The following is an 18,652-nucleotide window of genomic DNA, read 5'->3' on the forward strand; positions in this document are numbered from 1 at the left end:
CGGGACGGCGGCGGTAGAAAAGAGGCGGATTTTATTGTGGCGGGGCGGTACATAAATACACCGGGAGCTCGGCTGGAAGGGGGAGAGCAGGGGGCTGTGGGCAGCCCGGGGGTTGGCGGCAGGCTGAGCACACACGGCGGGTGCGCGGTGCCAGCCCGGGCCGGGAAGGGCGGAACGAGGGCGATCAGTGCATCCGAGCATCCCGGGGCGCGGAGCTCGGCGGGGTGAGCGCGGGGCAGTGTCCAGCACCGGCACCCAGCACTGCGAGGGACGGAGGGCGCCCCTTGTCTATGTATATACACATCGGTACAAAATCCTAACGCATGCTAGGGATACAATATCAAGCCGGGACAGGGCCGGGCAGGGCCCTGGCGGTCCCCTCGGCTGCCCCGGCCGGGTCACTGTGGCCGCAGTCCTCCTCCTCGGCAGGGAGGGTCGGTGTCCTTCACAGCCCCGGCCGGGGGATCGCTCCTCCTCGGCCAGCAAAGGGCTGCCGTCGTGAGTTATGTAAACGTAGGAAATGCCATTGGATCAGTTCTACAGGATGGGGTTCAGATTAACTGGGGAGCACGATCCCATTCCAGGGTGGCCTGATGGCTTTGGGGTGCTATTGCTAGCAGAGAGTGGCCGCCCTCGCCTGTAAAGAACGTGGCAGCTGCTTTTACATTGACAGCAACCGAGGCTGGGGCTGCTGGAACTGCAGAGGAGCAAACTTTGTCACTTGTGACAGACACCTGTTGTGTCAGTCTGAGCCTGGAAGGAAGCCAGGAACGGCAGAGAGAACCCTCTGTGTGGCTGCTGGAGGTAAAGGGAGATGACAGGGGAGCGTGGAGGACGCAGGCTCCCCTCATCTGAAGGAGTTGGAGGAGGGTGTACAGCTGAAGAAGTCCTGGCTAATCTGGCGTGGGTAGCCCTCCAGCACCTTCACCTGGACTGGATCAAACTTCCAATAATCTTGGCCTCTCAGGAAGTAGGCAAAACCTGTGGGTGAGAGAGGGAGGTTTAGAAGACACAGCATTCATGTGGCTCAGAGCTCCTTCCCAGCATTTTGTTCAGCTGTCACTCTTCAACACACGCAGTACTGAAAGAGAGCTGGGAGAGGCAGGAGATTTTACTTGAACCCAGGCTTGTGGCATTCACTTTTCTTTCACACTGTTTTAGTTTTGATATAAAATCTAGTTTTGCTTTTTGGACAGTAAACAGGATGGATTTTATTTTATTTTCCTGGTGGGTTTAAATATGTTCTATGGCTTGTAGTGACCCAGCCCTGTGAGGGCAGAGGATGTCTAGGACAGGGACAAGCAACTTGTGAAGACCTGCTCAGAGCATCTGTTACTGTGGGCAAGCTGCCCTGGAATTTAGGTTCTGGAAGCAGTGGGGAGTTGTTTCACCTCATCCTTAGAGAGGAAAGAGGCCCTCTGCACACCTGTCATCCCCAGCACCCTGGCTGTCCCCAGTGTTTTGTACTGTTTTCAGCGTGGGGCACACTGGGGAGGACTGGTCAACACCAAAAGCAGCCTGTTCTTTGTTCAGCTCCCTGGGCTGAAGTGTGGACAGTGTTTCTGTTGTCTTCTCATCACTTCCTTTGGCAGGAGCAGTAAGGGGTGGGCAGGACTCTGTGACCATTCCTTGGTCAGATATCTGACTTGTCTCTATCATACTCTTACACATCACTTGCTGCAATTAATGAGAATGAAACTTCTCAGTTCTCTACCCAGCGCAGGGAACTGCCCCTCTACACCCTATGGAATGTGTTATGGTTGGGAAATGCCCACCACTACCACATGTGTGAGTGTGCCCAGCCCTTCCAGCTGGCAGTGCTGCTGGCCAGAGCAGGCCGTGCTGCTGCGGCACTGACCGGCCTCGTCCTGAAAGGCGGCGTCGATCTCGGGCGGGACGCCGCGCCAGTCGCCCATGGCCCGCGGGTAGATGTTGTCCACCTGCCGCCTGCGGGGGTTGAAGCGCCAGTAGTTGCCCCCACTGAAGATGTAGATCTTGTTCTTCTCAGCCCCCCACACCAGGGCTGCCTGCACAGGGGATGCAGGGAGCCCCAGCTCCACGATTGGGGTGGGACCAGATACCCGTCGCTCCCCATCGTAAATCCAGTATTGAGAATCTATTGGGAAGGCAGAAAAGGGAGACAAAGGGGTCAAAAACCCTGATAATTTGGCAGTGAACTGTGCAACTGGAGCCTTGGCAGGACTCCCATGGGAGGCTGTGCTTGGGAGGCAAAAACACCACCAAGTGTAATGGATGCTGCCACTGTTGTGTGTCCAAAATGCTGTCAATGCATTGACATCCCACCTCAGTCCAGCCTGGTGGGTGTTGGTGGGGGACAGGAAGGTCCATTTCAGCAGCATTTTTCTTTATTTGTGGAAGTTATAAAGGACTTGGCTGGAAGGACCAGCCTCTTCCCTGCAGCCTCAGCACTTGGAAATCATGTGGGCATGCACAGGCACAAAGGGGGCATGTGGCTGGAAAGGAGCAAGCTGCAGAAACCAGGAAGAATTTGCCAAGGTGATATAGAGACTGCAAGCATAGTTCCAGATTAGATTAAAATGAGAATCTCTGTAATTAGCCCACGGCATGTAATACTTTCCCCTTATCTCACTGTAGGAGCCTGCCAGTTTTAGCGCTGTGAGCCCTTGCATGCAGGTCAGGTGCTCAGAAATGTGTTTATGCAGCAGCTCTGCCTGCAGAGCCACTGGTGTGATTTTGGTATTCAGTCTCATGGGGTGCAGATGGGGTGTGCACACACCCAATGAGTTTTCGTGTCATTCTGCATCCCTCCTATTAAAGCAACACTTGGGAAGAGTATTAAAGAAAACGGTGGAGATGAAACAGGGCTTGAGCCCCAGAGATGGCCAGGAGGTGGTTTTGTTTTTAATCTTTCTGGTTGCTGGAGGTTGCCTGGCTCTGCACCCAGGGCCCCTGTAGGCTCATAAAGTCATGGGGTAGTAGGGAAGTTCCAAACCAGGTCTCTGAGGAGCAGAGAAAATGCTGTCCCCACCCTGAGCAGGGCTCTGGGGACACAGGCACAACCAGGGAAGCTGCTGGGGTCCATTTCTGGCAGTGCTTCCCATGCCAGCTGGGGAGATGGAGCAAATATTTCCTTCTTTGTGCACTGCCAGGGCAGAGGCTCATTACAAATGTTTGTGTTCCAGGGAAGGAGAATGGGATATTGTGGCTGTGTTTATAACAAAAGTGACCCCTTGTTCTCTCTTCTGTCCTCAATACTTGATAAAAAGTTTAAATACATAAGGAAAAATAACAAGGATTGCTGAGGATTCCCAGGAGATTTATTCTCCCAGGAACCTGCTGGCTCCTGACTACCCCTAAGTAATGGAGATGCATTTCTGAGCCATCCGATCACACTGCAGCTCTTACCTTGGAAGAACCAGATGTTGCCCAGAGGGTCCTCGAAGGTGGCATCGACGGAGCTGGGGATGCCCTGCCAGTGGCGGGAGGCCAGGGCCGGGTACCCGTCCTGCAGCCTGCCGGCGCGGAGCCGCCACACGTAGCGGGAGCGGAAGAAGAAGAGCTCCCCGCGGATGGTGGCGGCGGCGTCGAAGGCCGTGCGGCAGGCGTCGGGCTGCACGCCCTGCTGAGGCACAGCGCGTCAGGGCTGCAGCCCCGGGGCCCCCGAGCCCGGCTGGGCTCAGCCAGGGGAAGGCCCCATGCCCTGTGCCCTGTGCCCTGTGCCCGGCGCCCTGCCCAGTTTGGGTTGGGCGGGTGCTGCCCGTGATGCCCTACCCACACATCCCAGTGCCAAACGTGGGGTCTGGGCTCAGCTGTGTGGGTGGAAGAGGCGGGCACCAACTGAGGCTGCTGGCAGCCTCCTGGTGAGGGCAGCCAGGGTGTCAGGGCAGGGCACAGGGCAGCCATTCACTCACCTCCACATTGGTAATCTCATTTGTTTCCAGGCCTGCCTGGGGCAGATCTGCTGGCTGGGTCGGGGTTGGCTCAGGGTCCCGTGAGGGTTTCCCATACAGGTACTGGATTCCTTGCTTGTCATCCTCGCTCAGGCTGAGGGGGTAGCGGAAGATGTAGAAAGGGGACATCAGGGACTTGGAGACAGCCGTGTGCTGCAGGCCCAGGACGTGGCCAAACTCATGAGCAGCCACTTGCAGAAGGTCAGTGCCTGCCAAGGGAAAAGATGGAAGATGCTTTTGTCTACTCACGTGCTTTGGCCTCCTGGGCCTGTTCCTACCAGTGACCAGACACTGACATGTGCTCTAGGAGTCCAAAAAGAGGAAAGGGAAATCTGCCTCCAGCTGTGTTGTTCCCAGATATCTCCTGTGTAGCTCCAAAATATGTTTGTGGGGTTTTTTTAAGGAGTCATAGGGCATAATAAAGGGGTTCACTGGTTCACCATGAGTCAATTCATACCCTTGGGTATTAACCTGGACTTGTTGGTAATTTGCAATTTTGTTGTCAGAAGCTCTTGCCACCTGGCTACCAGGAAGAAAAGGATTTCCCATGCAGTTTTGGAAAGGAGAAATTTGCACAGAGAAGGAAGTCTGGACCAGAGGTGTAGGAGGGGAGTGGTAGGGTTGGTGTTTCTCCACCCAGCCTTGAAGCAGTGGCTGGCTAGAGCTGAAGTGTAGCGGGTCCCAGTTAGATCACATCCACTGTAGAAGATACTGGTGTTGGTGAGAGAGCTCTGGGATTAACACCTGCCAAAGGCACACAGACAGCAGAGGGAGCTCATTTATTGCTGGTCTGGGGACTGTGTCAAGAAGGTGTCATTTAGGAATAAATCCATAAAAGATTATCTAATGTCAGGGCCTGAGACTTCTTCACCAGATTTACACAGATTTATGGGACACCATGTTTTAGGAATACATGACCTTGGAGCATCTGCAAAAGGAGAGAAGGGAAAGGGGATTTCAGTACATAAACTTGTATTGTTTGGCAGGTTTTGTTGAGCTTCCAATGGGTCCTTTTTAAAGCTGCTGAATTTCACTATGAGTGGAGGCTGATTGCTGACAAGTCCCAGCATATTCATTCACTTGCCTCCAGCCAGAAATGCTCCCAGCTGCAGCCCAAGTGAACAGCTGGGATGGAGTCAGCCTTGCTGCTCCAAGCAGGATCTCCCAGGGGAGCAGGTCAGGCTCCAGGGGAGCAGGTCCCTTCTCAGCACCAGGACCAGGGAGAAGACGGTGGGGAGGAAGGCCTGGGAAGGGTGCAGGGGAAGGTGAGCCCCGGCCTTCCTCCACTGACCTGCTTTACTTGGAAGCGATGAATTTGCACAGCACTGACCTGATTAAATCAACACATCCAGGTCAGCTGAGAGAGTGGGATTTCTACACCAGTGATTTATTACAAACTTTCAGACACTTCTGTTTAGCTTGGCAGGCTCCTCCCTTGCTGCTTTCCAGTGCTGGCAGATGAGCTGTGCTGTCAGGTTCTCCAGGGGAGGTGCACAGCAGCGTGGCTGGAGGAGCAGTGCTGGGCAGCACCCCTGTGTCCCTCATGGATGCTCCTCCACGTGGGGCCCTCCTTCCTGCACGGCTCTGGAGTGACCCCAGGACACACTTGTGCTCTCCCATCAGTAAAATGAGGTGAGGATTTCCCTGAATCACTGAGGGCTGAGTCAAGGATTTATCCATGTTTATATTGCAAAGCTCTTTTCAGCATATTAAATGGCAATCAGCTCCAAAGAGCTTTTACAACAGTTATTTATGGATGATAGTGGGGGGGAAGAGGGGAATGCCATGGAATAGAGCTGGACTCTGATGGGAAGTGATGTCCATTTTCAGTTCCTGATTTGCCCCCAGCACTGTTTATGGGAGAGTAAAGGAAATCCTTCAACACAGACAACCCCAACAGAGAGTGAAAAGAGAGCCCATCTCTCCCTGAGGAGCAGAAACAGTTCTGGAAAGAGGTCCTGTGCTCTGAGATTCTTGTTTTGGGTCAGCATGAGCAGGGTTGGAGACAGCAGTGCTGTGCTCCATGCAGTCAAGCTGGCCCACAGCTGACACTGGCATGGGCTTTGGGGGAGCCACTGACGTGGCCAACATTTCTGGGAATCCCCAGAGAGGCCTGGGTTAACTTGGGCTTTGTGATTATTTCTTTGTCTGTGTAGATAAACTGGGAAGGAGGAGGAGGAGCTGGCCTGGGTTAATTTTGGTGAGTCTTCCAGAAACTGAAGCTCTGGGCACTGCTCCAGATAGTCCCAGGAGGTGCTGCCATATCTCATGAGATACTGTGACACCAGCCCTGAGTGCCCAAGTACCAGCTTGAATCTATTATTAGCAGAAATTAAAAAAGAGTCTTGACTGGATGTGATGTTGTTTATGGTCAGAGCATTCCCAGGCCAGTGGGACAGAGCTGGAGCCTGGCTGGTTTCCCTTTATGGACTTGTTTGAGGGCAGATGGTGAACAATGCGTGCAGGGACTGGCACTGAGACTGTTCTTTGGAAGACAAAGGTGCCACACGGAGCTTGGGCCTCAGCTTTCCTCCATCCTGTCCTTGTTTCATTTCTAAGGACTCCTGCCAGTGCTGGGTGCAGTCCTCAAGTGGCAGGGCACGTGGCTGGGCACAAGAGCCACCTCTTGCTCCCCCCACACAGCAGGAGTCCGTGGGGACGCCGGGTCCTGCTGCTGGACACCGGCTCTGCTGTGGCTGAAAGACAGAAAGACCTGAATGCCAACAGCAGGTGTCTGAGTGGTGGGAGATGACAATGCTCACCACAAAAATAGTTGTTGCCTCTCAGATTTATGGGGTCCCTGTTCACACCACAGGGAATGGTTTCCAGGTTCATTGAGAAGCACCCTGGAGCACCCAGCTCCCCCGACACGGTACCGTACCCAGGCTGTTCCCAATGGTCCAGGTCTCGTCGTAGTCAAAGTGAACATCTCCCTCCCGGTGTGTTTTGGGGAAGAAGGCGTGTGCCAGGATCCCTCCAGGCCCGTCAAAGGGCAGGTTGTCTCCGTGCCAGTACCTGCAGGGAAGGCAGAGTGCACCTCAGCCAAAGGGCCCTGGAGCTCCAGGTTCATACAGCCAAGGGTGGGAGCCACTGAGAGGGGACTGCAGCTCTCATTCCCCTCCTGAGTTCATCCCACTGGTCTAGACCAACTACTCAGTTATTGCAATTGCCACAAGCCAGATTCTGCATCAGAGCCCTGAGGAAGCAGCTTGATCACACCAAGCACTGAGGAAGCAGATCTCAGTCACACCGAGCTCTGGAGAGTTTGTATGTTTTCTCAGGGATGTTTCTGCCCCTCCCCTCCTCAGTTTCCAGCCCAGAGCTGACTATGGAGCCTAAAGAATTCAGGAGGTGACAGCCTAAGCCAAGATTGAGTTGATATTACTGAGTGGTGGGGGCTGCAGAGGGGCAGCTGGCAGCAGACCCAGCCAAGCTCTCAGGTCCTCACTCACGCCAAGCCCTGATGAGTAATGAAGGAAACCCATGAGAGATGTGGCCACTTGAGAGAGCTGAAGGAGACAAACAGCACGCAAATCCCATCACAGCCTGGACAGTCTCCACTGCCCTCATTAGCTCTGTGCAAACATGCACAGAGGGGGAGCCTTTGCCCCAGTGCGTATTTTGCCAAAAGGGAATTTCAGGCCAGCAGCCAAGATTCACTTAACCAAGAAACTGTATTTGTCTTTGGGCAGACAGTTACATCCTTCAGTCAAGGGACAGGATGGAGGACCTGAAGATGGAAAGTCAAAACAAACGCTTAAGAAAACAGCCTGTGGGCAGAGAAACGTAAATGTACCAGGAAAATTAATGAATGATCAGTGACGGTGCTGTGCACAGCCCTTGTGGAACAGCTGCACTGACACCGAGCAGCCCACGACTGACAAAGCTGAAACGACCCCAGTGTCTGAAAGCAGAAATATGAGCCTCCATTTAAGTGCCCAGGCCGTGTGCTGGCAGGTCTGTGCTCTGGTTACAGCCCTGGCTGGGAGGAGGGTGTGATGCTCACCTTGTGAAATCGATGACGATGTCAGCCCGTCCCTCCTGCACCTCGGTGAAGGTCAGCGGGGTCACATCGCTCCACACTTTCAGAGCTTCCTCAATGGTCCTTCTCACCTCAGCCTTTACAAGTTGCCATGGGAACCTGATGATTCTGGAGGGCAACAGACACTGGGTGATGGATAGCCCATGGACAGGGCTGTCACAAAGTCACCAGTTCTACAATCAGCATCACTAGGGCCACCATTCTCAGCACCAGAACATCTCCATCCATACATGCACTGCTCCAGCACCCTCCAGTGAGCAACACGGGCAGCAGCTAAATCCCATCAGTGTTGAAGCCTCTGGCTGGTGTGCCAGAGGTCAGTTCCCTGGAGAGTTTTGCAGATTCTGTGTTGTTTTGATGAGCCACAGCATTCCCCAGTGTATCCCCTGTAACTCCCCAGTGTATCCACACCACCACAAAGATTCCTGAGAGTGGTGTGACGTGATTTCTTCTCCTCAGTCTCTGCATTTTTTGCCCCTGGAAGCTTGGGTTCACTCAGCAGTCACTTCCTCTAATTACAAAAGCAGACTACCACAGAGGGAGGTTTCTTTCCCCTCCACTAACAGTGTTGTTGCATGTAAATCTCTGCTGTGTTTCTTTCTTTAACACTATTGACCAAAAAGAAAAAAAGGGAAGAAACCTTTCTGTTATCTGCAGCCTGCTGATGGTGTGAGGATCTGTCTCCTGTACTGGATTAAGCAAAAGATGTATTACGTGCTGTCAAGGTCCATATGACTGTGCTCACTTCACTCATACCCCTGAGGGCAGCTGGGGAGGCAGCACAGCCCTCCCGCCGCTCTGTTGAGCAAATTCACAGCTGAGAACGTGTGGGGTGATCGGGCAAAACTTCACACTGAAGTGGTGTTTATGGGACCATCAACAACAGCTGAATAAAAAGAGCTTTTTAAGACAAACCGTGAGGTGATCCCCCGTGGCTGTGGGGCACAGCAGGAGAGTGCTGCTGCTGGAGGCTCAGCTCGGGAGGGCAGCGACCCTGTGTGCCCAGGGCTGCCGGGGCAGGAGTGACCCTGTGTGCCCAGGGCTGCCGGGGCAGGACTGACCCTGTGTGCCCAGGGCTGCCGGGGCAGGACTGACCCTGAGTGCCCAGGGCTGCCGGGGCAGGACTGACCCTGAGTGCCCAGGGCTGCCGGGGCAGGAGTGACCCTGAGTGCCCAGGGCTGCCGGGGCAGGAGTGACCCTGTGTGCCCAGGGCTGCCGGGGCAGGACTGACCAAGGGCTGGGAGGGCAGCTGGGTTTGTGGGGTGTGCTCAGGAGGGGATGGGAAAGTGTCTGCAGCGTCTGTGGGGTGTGCTCAGCAGGGTCTGTGGGGTGTGCTCAGCAGGGTCTGTGGGGTGTGCTCAGCAGGGTCTGTGGGGTGTGCTCAGCAGGGTCTGTGGGGTGTGCTCAGCAGGGTCTGTGGGGTGTGCTCAGCAGGGTCTGTGGGGTGTGCCCAGCAGGGTTTGTGGGTGTGCTCATGGGGGGATGGGGAGGTGCCTGCAGGGTTTGTGGGTGTGCTCAGGAGGGGATTTGGAGGTGCCTGCAGGGTTTGTGGGTGTGCTCAGGAGGGGATGGGGTTTTGCTGGCCCCAGCCTGCCTGGTCCAGCGTGTGGCTGCCCCGCCTGCCCGTGTTTCTCAGGGTCACAGCTCCAGGGAGCATGGCCCCGAGTGCCCGGGGAGGGAGAGGCGAAGCAGCCCGAGTGCCAGTGCAGCCTCCCGTACCTGTAGGTGAGGTTGGCCTTGTCCCAGCGCCCTCCGGAGAGCACGAAGCGCTTCTGGCGGTTGCGGCCGCTCTGCCCGTCGGGCAGGGGCAGGTCGGGCACGCCGCAGCGCGGGGGGCTCCAGCCCGGCTGCCCCCCCGCGCCCCCGGGGGCGCCCTTGGCTGGCACAGCCGTGCCCACGGCCTTCACCCGGGCAGACAGCCACGGAGCCTGCTCCTTCCACGTGTGGTGCTTCCGAGACACGTCCTGAAAGGCAAAAGCAAGACCGTGACTTGGGTGTCGGTGAAGGTGCTCCTCCTGCGGGGTGGGGACAGCTGCCCCACAGTCCTGCAGCAGGGAGTTCCACCTCTGCCCAGGGCTGGCTCCCCTCTGGGAGGGCACAGCCTGCTCCCCACGAACGTGCCCTGCTCCCTGGGCCCTGTGCTGAGCCTGGCTCACACCTGGGAGCACTGTGTCATGCCATGGCACCCACGACACACTCAGCTATTTTTGGTCCACATTTCCTTGGCAGCTGGCCGGCAGGAAATACTTTTGCAGGCTGTGGATGAGAACCAGACCCTTCGAGTATAAAACAAATCACCGGGGAATAAATTCTCCCCCTTTACCCTACATCCTTTATTCCCTGCTGGGTGGAGGTGACATTAACAGAGGAAGTCTTTAGTCTCCGGCATGCAGCTCTCTGTTGTCACTTCCCTGGTGTCCTCTGGCTGTCCTGGCACCGTGGGCAGGTCTCAGCAGGGCCAGGGACATGGCGGGACACAGGGATGATGTGGGGGTGACAGCCCAGCCCAGGGGCAGAGATCAGCAGTGGCTGTCCCTGCAGCCCCCATCACTGCCTGAGGCATCCCCTTCCCTCACTGTGCCTGGGATTCTGCTTGGGGTAAGATCTCCTGGGCTCTCCCACACTTCGTTGGGAAAGCCAGGTTTTTTGTGACAACATTAATTAATGCTAATTGGCTGAATTCCACTAGTCCCACGTAACAGCAGGACGGTGTTGCCACCGTGAAACACAACCCAGGTGTCATCTCCAGCCTGCTGTGAGGCATGTGGGGGGAGAGGTGCTTGGTCCACGTCACGGTGCTGCAGAGGGCCAAACACAGCCTTTTTTTGCCTGATTTCATGCAGCAAATGTAAAGGTGTGTGAGCAGCAGGAGGAGCTACAGCAGCAGCGCTGCACCTCTACCTGGACACGGGCAGGCTCTGCCCCACAGGGCTCCAGAGGGAGCACCTGGGCTCTAGGCAGGCTCTTCCCCTGCAAAGAGCTGCCTCTTCCAGGCCAGCTTTCCTGGCTGGCCTGCCAGGGGCACAGGGGGCAGAGTGCCAGAGCTGCCGTGGGGCCGTGGAACCCACACGCTGCCACGGCCCTGCTCTGACAGTGAGCCCGTCCATGGGGCTGCAGGGAGTGAGGCACCAACCCCAGCACTGAGCTTCCTCTGAGCAGGGTGGTCACACCAGGTGCACTTTGGGTGTCCACACATCACTTTAGGCTTTCGTGTGTCTGTCCCCTCTCTAACCTGCTGCTTTGTCCTCCCCAGGCAGACAGACAGACACCCTTGGTGGCTTGGCACCTCCCAGCCCCTGCCTGAGAACCATTGACACAATCCTGGTGTCCCAGTGCTCTTTCACACACCACGGGGACTGCACCAGCAACACATGCAAAGAGAGAAAGCCTTTTCACATCCTGAGCAGCAAAACCTGTCCAAAAAAGCCACCAGCCATGCACGGAGCATCCCCTCAGTGCTTTAGGGGGAGGAGGAGCATGGGCTGGCTGTCCCACAGGTCTGCTCAGGCTGAGCACGGGAGCCCTGCCAGGATGGAGGTACCTGTTTCTCTAAGAGGAGCTCTCTGAGAGCTGCCTGGCACCCTGAGTGAGCTGGCAGCTACTGCCTGCAATGCACAGCTGGCAGGAGGAGCTGACAAAGTTCATGCTCTGGCCAACATCCTGCTCTTGGCCCCGATGACACCGAAGCACAGCCTGGAGGGCTGCCCAGCCCCTGCTCCTGGGTGCTCTCAGGGGCTCCCACTGCCATGTCCTGACAGCTGAGCACTCGGGGTGATGAACGCATCTGCTTTTCCAAGGCCAGGAAGTTGCAGCACTGGGAAACCCTCAAGAACTGCCCAGGTAGGTGTGTGGGCTGAGGCTGACCCAGATTCCTTCCCCTGGTTTTTTGTCTTGGTGATGCTCTGCACATTCCCCTGCTGGGAGGGCCAGTTGCCTTACAGGCTGGGGCCACTGGCATAAACTGGAGATTATCATTCTCCCCTGACCAGGAGCAGAGAGGAGAAGCTCCCTGTTTCCTTCTTGCCCTGAGGAATCCCATGTTCAGAGACAGAGCAGAGGCAGCTTTTCTCTCCCTCTTTGGTTAGCTCAAGGCCACTGTTATGAATCCCAGCTTTCTAAACTCTCTAAACTGTGCAACACCAGGACCCTCCCTGCTCCCCTGCCCTTTGCAGGCTGGGTCCTGGAAGGGGGCACAGCGTGGTCCGGTGAGTGGCTCTGGGTGGGGCAGGAGGCCAGGCCTGCCCTGCTGCCCTGTGAGTGCCCCTGGGCAAACAGGGACCTGCCCTGTCCTCACTGCACCAGCGCTGGGACCACGGCAGGAAAGGGCTGGGAAATGCCACTGCGGGCACGGCCAGCAAGGGGAAATGTGACAGGCACAAACCACCCACCAAACAATGCTCTGGGGACACCCAGGCTGCAGATCTTGGTCTCCTTGGCTGGACACACCTTGCTGCAGGCACTGCCCAGGGATCAGATATCCTGTCCACTCACTTAAGGTTGCATCCTTCCCACGCAGTGCTGAGCCCAGGCTCTGGTGGGGAGACCCTGCTCTGTTCCCTGGGCTGTGCCACCACTCCCTGACTGCACTGCTTGGGTTCCCTGCGGGCCCTGCTGCTGCTGGGGCTGCTACAGACAGGGGAGGGGAGGGGGGCACTGGCTGCTGGGACCCACCAGGGCATCCCCACTTGTCCCATCCCACCAGCACAAGGAAAGGGATTCCTGAACACAAAAGCAAAAGAATTTCCCTGCAGCCCAGTACAGACTGCAAAACAGGCCTGAGCCTCTGGCTGAGTGTGTGCAGCCACTTGCACTGCCCCTCCCTGCAGAACCCACAGCTGGGCTGGCTGCTGGGCAGGGGAAGGGCTGGCTTGTAGTCAAGGAAGGGGCCAGCAAGAGAGGCTGATCAGTAAATGGGAATACAGCACAAGGAACAGGCCTGAAACTGAGGGTTGAGGGCAGTGGGGACAGCAGAGGAGCAAAGCTGTACACAAAGAGGGCTGTGCTGCAGGCTGGTCACTGCTCCTCACAAAGAAAGTGCCTCCTCCTGCAGCCTTGTGACTGAAAGGCTGAGGGGGAGCAGGAGGGAATGCACAGATCCCACAGGACAGCAGAAACCACAGCGGAGGTGCAGGCTGCCCACTCAGTTCCTCACAGCTTTATCAGCCCTCCAGTGCTGTGATACAACAGCCATCACCTCTGGGTCTGCTGGAGCCAGATGAACACCAGCCAAGCTTCCCAGGAAGTGTTCCAGCCATCCCAAGGAGCCAGGAGCATCTTTAACCTCGTTGTGTTGGGCAGCACTTGCCCTGCAGAGCTCCCGGGAGGAGCAGCAGCTGCAGCAGCACCGCCTGGAAATGAGAATGGGTTGGGCTGGTGCTGACAAAGCCACGGCTCTCCTCTGCCTGGCTCCATCCTCCTCTGCCTGCCCTGAACTTAAACTTGTGTCCTCAGCGGTGTACCTGGTTACCTGGGCTCCTGGCTGCTGCTGTGGCACGGACACGAGAGGAGACCCCTCTCCCTGTCAGACAGGAGCGACTGGACAAGTTACAGCCTGAATCCCCTCAGTCTTGGATGCTTCCCTGTCACTGGGGCTGTGTCCTCTGAAGTTGGGGAATGAGCTCATGGAGTTTGTCTCCATTTCCCTGTCCCTTCTGCTCCTGCTTCTGCATTGCTTCTGTTTCTGCTTTCTCCTTCAGTTACTCAGAGTGTTTGCCAAGGCTCCTGGTGTTTGCTGCCTTTCTGGCTGCCAGCATTATCCTCCTCCTACCTGTGAGCTTGAACATCAGAGCACTCCTGCCCTTATTTCTGTGGGGAAGGACAGCAGAGATGCTTTCTCCTGCAGTTCTCATATAAGGCAGTTGTCTCACCCCATTTCTGTCCCCTCTGGGGTGGCTGTGCCCCCATGGGCTCTACACCCCCTTACAGCAGTGTTCCTGCCTGAGACCAGCACTGCTCTCCTGATGCACACATGGCTTTTTGTCCAGCGTGCCTCTCAGCCCAGCATGGATTTGCAGAGGTTGGATTTGAAAGTGCAGCTACAAGTGATGGTTAATGGTAAAATGGAACCAGCTCCATTCTAGGCAGGGTGTGTTCCAGGAGCAGACTGGGCTCACAAGGTGCTGATGCTGCAGGTGAAATTTCATGGCAGAAACACGACTGTGTTCTGGTCTGACCCTGAGCTAAATGTGCTCCTGGCCAAGGCACTCTCAGTGGAAACAATGCCTGGGCAAAGCTGCCAGATTTATCAATCCTGTCCCCCCCCCAGGACAAGGCAGAGTCTCCCAGCCCCTCTGCAAATTCCTTGCTCACACAAAACACTTCAGCTCCAGGGCTGGGCTGCAGCCTGGTCCCAGTGCAGGACACAGGGGCTGGGGCCAAGCAGGAGCTGAGCAGGGCTGGCTGTGCACACACAGTTGGGTTTTCCTCCCCTCTCTCTTCCCCCACCCCGTGGCACCATCCAGCTCTCCCTCCCTGACAGTTTGTTTCCGGATTACTTGGTGGTAGTTGTTGTTGGCAATGAAAAAAGGAAAATGTTTATTTTTCCTAAGCAACATGGAACATGAAACGTTATGGACTGTGAATGTTTATGGCCACAGACAGAATGAGAAGGACCAGGCTTTGGTGTAACAAGAGAAAGCAAATGAATAAACACTGTGGGACTATTTTTATTATCAGACATTTTAATTACGTGACAGTTTGTGAGACTATTCCATCAACAACACCACAACCAAGCTGCTGGTGTCACCCAAGCAACAGTTTGCCAGGAACAGGAGTACTTGCAGAGCAAACAAGCCCCAGGATGCTGACAGAGCAAAAGGTTTCAAGAGCCCTTAATCTGATGACCTAGAAATCCCCTTGAAATGAAGAAACTGCTCTAGGATGTGGCACGCTCCTGGCAGGGGAGGAAGGGGGCTGAGATGTTTTATTCATTGTGCAGTTACATCCAAGCTAAGGGGAGCCATAAGCTACCAGTGCCTCTCTCCTGCTCAAATCCATCAAGAGGAGGAGGTCTGGTCACCTGCCTGTTCTTGTTGGGACTCCTCTATCTGCACCAGGATCTCAGTGAAAGTCTAAAAATACATCTGTGGCCCCCAGTGAACCCCTGAAGTGCTCTGCTTTTCATTTTGCTGGGCAGCTGTGTGCAGACTCAGCAGTGCTTCCATTCACTTCAGGCTGAGCCGTCCCCAGTGCAAGAGCCCCCACAAACCCTTCATTTACCTGTCCGTGTATTTGGGATTAGTAGGAAAGAGCCACTTAGCAGGGAAAAGTAAGATCTGCATCCCTGCAGGACAAATTGCCACCAAAAATTCATTTCAAACAACTCCTGCACGGTGCATCCCTTCTTGTTCAGAGCCCCACAAGTGCCAGGGCAGGATGAGCGTGGGGGAAGCAAGTGGAACACGACCTGGAGAGGGGGATCCTCCCCAAAGTGCTGCTCCCCTCCCCTCCCGGCTCTGCTTTGCCGGCTGCACCCCAGCCCCGCCGCAGGGTGAGCCCGTGCTGCCTGTGGGAGCACAAACACAACAAACCCGCTGGAGAACAACTGCTCGCATGTGTCTTGAGTCTCTCCCAGAGCAGAAGATAAACATGCCTAAAATTACCCCACCCCTGCCTGCGGGATTTAAATAGCCAAAAGTGCAAATCCAACCCTTCCTGCGGGAGCTGCCCGAGCCCGGGGCGAGGCAGGGGGGGCTGCGGGGAGGGCAGTGCCCTGCTCCCACAGGGGAACCTGCTGCGTTCAGGGGGGAGCTGCAGGACCCCCGGTGGGTTTTGCTGGTAGCTGGGAGGGTGCCCACCACTCCTCCACGGAGAGAGAGAGACCTCCCCAGCGAGTGCAGGGACTCTGATTTCCCGGGGGAGCCAAAGGCGAGGCAGGAATTCGGTGTCTGCGCGTGCACGGCCCCAGCACTGCAGAGCTTTTGTTCTCAACTTTTACAGTGGACACCAGACACAGCCTTGATTCTGCTCTCAGTTTTCTCTTTCTTTCTTTAGGCGTTAATATAAAAGTGAAGGAGCTCTACAGGGTTTGCCTCAAAGAACACAAGTCCTTCTGCAACTCGCCCCATAGCCCGGCTTTAAAATGAATCTTAGCCCTTGCTTCCCTCCCTTCTCAGCTGTTGTGACTCGCTGCTGGAGCACAAACAGCAACTCCTGCTGGCCCTGCCCACCCCAGCACAGCTCCACAACTCCTGTGCTCTGTCTCATAGGAGTGTAACTTCTCTTCCCGGCTCGGCCCCTTGGCTCCTTTCTCATTCATCACCTGACAGCAAAAGGTGCCCAGACAGGAAATTAGCTGCTGTCAGACATTAGGGACGCATCCCTTTGTGCAGCAGGCTCGGGAAAGTCAGAGCAGTGGTGGGGTGGCACAGCTCTGTGAGGGGGCACGGGCCCTGCCAGCCCAGCAGTGCCACCCCACTGCCCGGCACTCACGTCCTCCCTGGCCGGGAGAGGAGCACTGCTGCCAGCTTACACCGTGCAAAACTGCCTTCACCTCTGAGGCAGCTGAGCAACCTTCAGAAGCCTTGGCACCAGAGGAGCCCCAAGGAGCAGCTTTGGGATGACAGAACTGCTGTGTGGCAGGATGGCAATTCAGCTGTTTCCAACCCAACCAACGCAGTCACCATCTCTGCAAAGACTGAGTCAAACACATCAGTCTAAAACCGAGCCCCACGTGGCTGGTCAAACACGCGAGCACCAGGCATTCCTGAACCGAACACACCTGCAGGAGGATCCTGGAGTTACTCCAGCCAAGCGGAGAGCATTAGCACCTCCCTTGGCGGGCCACCAACTCGGGGGACCTTCTGGAGCGTGGTAGTGGATTTGATGGGCCAGGAGCCTGAGCAGCTGGACCCTGCTGCAGTTTGGTGCAGTTCCCACTTCAGGGGGCACCGGCCAGGTCAGCCGAGCCCCCGCACCCTCTGCAGACAGTCAGAGCTGTGAGCGCTGCCAAAAGGAGCGGGGCGGGGACACGGCTGGGCTGGGCTCAGGGGTGTGAAACCCGGGCTCTCCCCCTTTCCCCGGGATCCCCACAGGGCAGCAGCAGAGGCTGTGCAGGCTCCTCCAGGAGTAGCTTCCCAGCCGGCACCTGCCAGCTCAGCCCGTGCCCCACAGGAGCCAGCAGTGTCCAGCTCCATGCGGGGAGAGCTCTGCGCTCCCAGCCCCCTGCCTGCTGCCCCCAGGGCAGTGTCACTCCCGGAGTGTGGGGTGTCACCTCCCAGGGCAGTGTCACTCCCGGAGTGCCACCTCTCAGGGCAGTGTCACTCCCGGAGTGCACAGTGCCACCTCCCAGGGCAGTGTCACTCCCGGAGTGCCACCTCTCAGGGCAGTGTCACTCCCAGGGTGCACAGTGCCACCTCCCAGCGCTTGGCCTCACCCTCCTCAGAGGCAGAGTGGAGCCAGGCACGGTGACATTTCGTTTGGAGGAACACAAGCTCTTTGGGGGCCAAGGCTGCTCTGTGCCAAGTCCCAGCCCACAGCAGATTTAGCAGCCAAGTTAGAAAGTACTCAGATGACAGAGCCGATAATAAAACCATCGACAGAACCTGAACTAACCCCCTTGGGCTGCTACTGGGCATTTGCTCTGCTATGATTTTGTGGCACACCAGCGAGGGGCATGTCTGTAATAACCCGATCACGCACGCACACGGTCCCAGCACAAGGAGCTCTCTGTCTCCTGCCGTCCCCAAACCCCTCGCACGCCGCTCTTCCCCGGCAGCCGCAGTCCCCGCCGCTCGCAGCCCCGTCCCGGGTGCTGGGGTCAGGCATGTGCGGGAGGAGCGAGCCCCGCTGCTCCGCTCCTGCGCCTCTGAGCCGTGCCTTCGGTCTGGTCTCCCGTAACGCTGCTGGGAGCTGCCAGCGCCGTGTGCCGGGGCTGTTCGAGCAGCAGCGAGCGCGCTCCTGCCTGCAGAGCACGGGGGATGCCGGCTCCTCTCCTAAGCTCTCCTTGTCCCGGTCCCCGTTTTCCCTCGGGAACACGGCTGTGGAAACTCCCTAAGAAGGCAAGAGGAGCCCGCGGGGCGGGAGGTACCTCCGGGGCAGGGCAGCGCTGCCCGTGCCCGCATCCCATCGGGGACGGACACGGCGGTGGGGAAGGCGGCTCATCCCGTCCAGCGGAGGATCTGCCGGGGAGGCACTGCCCCGGGCCAGCTCCAGGAGCGGCGGAGGCGGGCAGGGCTGTCCCGACTCACCGGTTTGTGGCGGCGGGCGGGCGCGGCGGGCGCGCAGTGCAGCAGAGCGGCGGCCAGCAAGGCGGCGGCGGCGGGCAGCGGCGGGCGGGCCATGCCGGGCGGAGCGGGCTCGGACATGGGGCAGAGGAGGAGGGGGGGGGGTCCTCGCTGGGCCTTTTATCCCCCCACCGCGGCCGCCTGCCCTCCTCCTCGCGCCTCCTCCCGCTCCTGCCTTTTGTTCTCCCCGAGCCGCGGCTGCACGGGCCGGGGGGACACGGCCCGGCGGCATCGCGGGAGGGGAGGGGGGTCCCGCCCGTCCCGTCCGCTCCGCCCCGCCACCCCCCGGGGGCGGAGCGGGGCGGGACCCCCCTCCCAGGGCCGCCCGGCCCCGGTCTCCCCGCACCCGGGTCCCGTCTGCCCTGGGGTGCCTCTACACGGGTGCCTTTAGAGGTGCCTTTACCTCTCCCGCCCAAGGGTACCAAGGACTAAACCAAACCTTAGTGCCCATCGAG

The 18,652-nt window shown here is 57.3% G+C and overlaps 1 protein-coding gene across 1 annotated transcript; it reads right to left on the reverse strand.

Annotated features, from left to right (window-relative positions):
- Positions 1 to 16: 16 nt before the first annotated feature.
- MMP11 (matrix metallopeptidase 11) lies at positions 17 to 18,437 on the reverse strand. Its single transcript, XM_063416256.1, has 8 exons — positions 18,162 to 18,437; positions 9,694 to 9,938; positions 7,939 to 8,082; positions 6,814 to 6,947; positions 3,894 to 4,141; positions 3,388 to 3,601; positions 1,859 to 2,116; positions 17 to 981 (listed from the first exon to the last, which is right to left on the reverse strand). The coding sequence occupies exons 1-8, from the start codon at positions 18,276 to 18,278 to the stop codon at positions 848 to 850; spliced, it is 1,494 nt and encodes a 497-aa protein (XP_063272326.1). The 5' UTR covers positions 18,279 to 18,437; the 3' UTR covers positions 17 to 847.
- Positions 18,438 to 18,652: the final 215 nt, after the last annotated feature.

The sequence above is a fragment of the Prinia subflava genome, chromosome 19 (genome assembly GCF_021018805.1).
Source record: "Prinia subflava isolate CZ2003 ecotype Zambia chromosome 19, Cam_Psub_1.2, whole genome shotgun sequence".
NCBI classification, from domain to species: Eukaryota; Metazoa; Chordata; class Aves; order Passeriformes; family Cisticolidae; genus Prinia; species Prinia subflava.

What these genes read in the sequence shown, in the direction of transcription:
- MMP11 (XM_063416256.1), bottom strand. Translation starts at nt 18,278, where the DNA reads ATGTCCGAGCCCGCTCCGCCCGGCATGGCCCGCCCGCCGCTGCCCGCC. An exon ending in CCGCCCGCCGCCACAAACCG is followed by an intron (nt 9,939 to 18,161) that starts GTGAGTCGGGAC and finishes TTTGCCTTTCAG; the next exon opens with GACGTGTCTCGGAAGCACCA. An exon ending in ATCGTCATCGATTTCACAAG is followed by an intron (nt 6,948 to 7,938) that starts GTGAGCATCACA and finishes CCTTCCCTGCAG; the next exon opens with GTACTGGCACGGAGACAACC.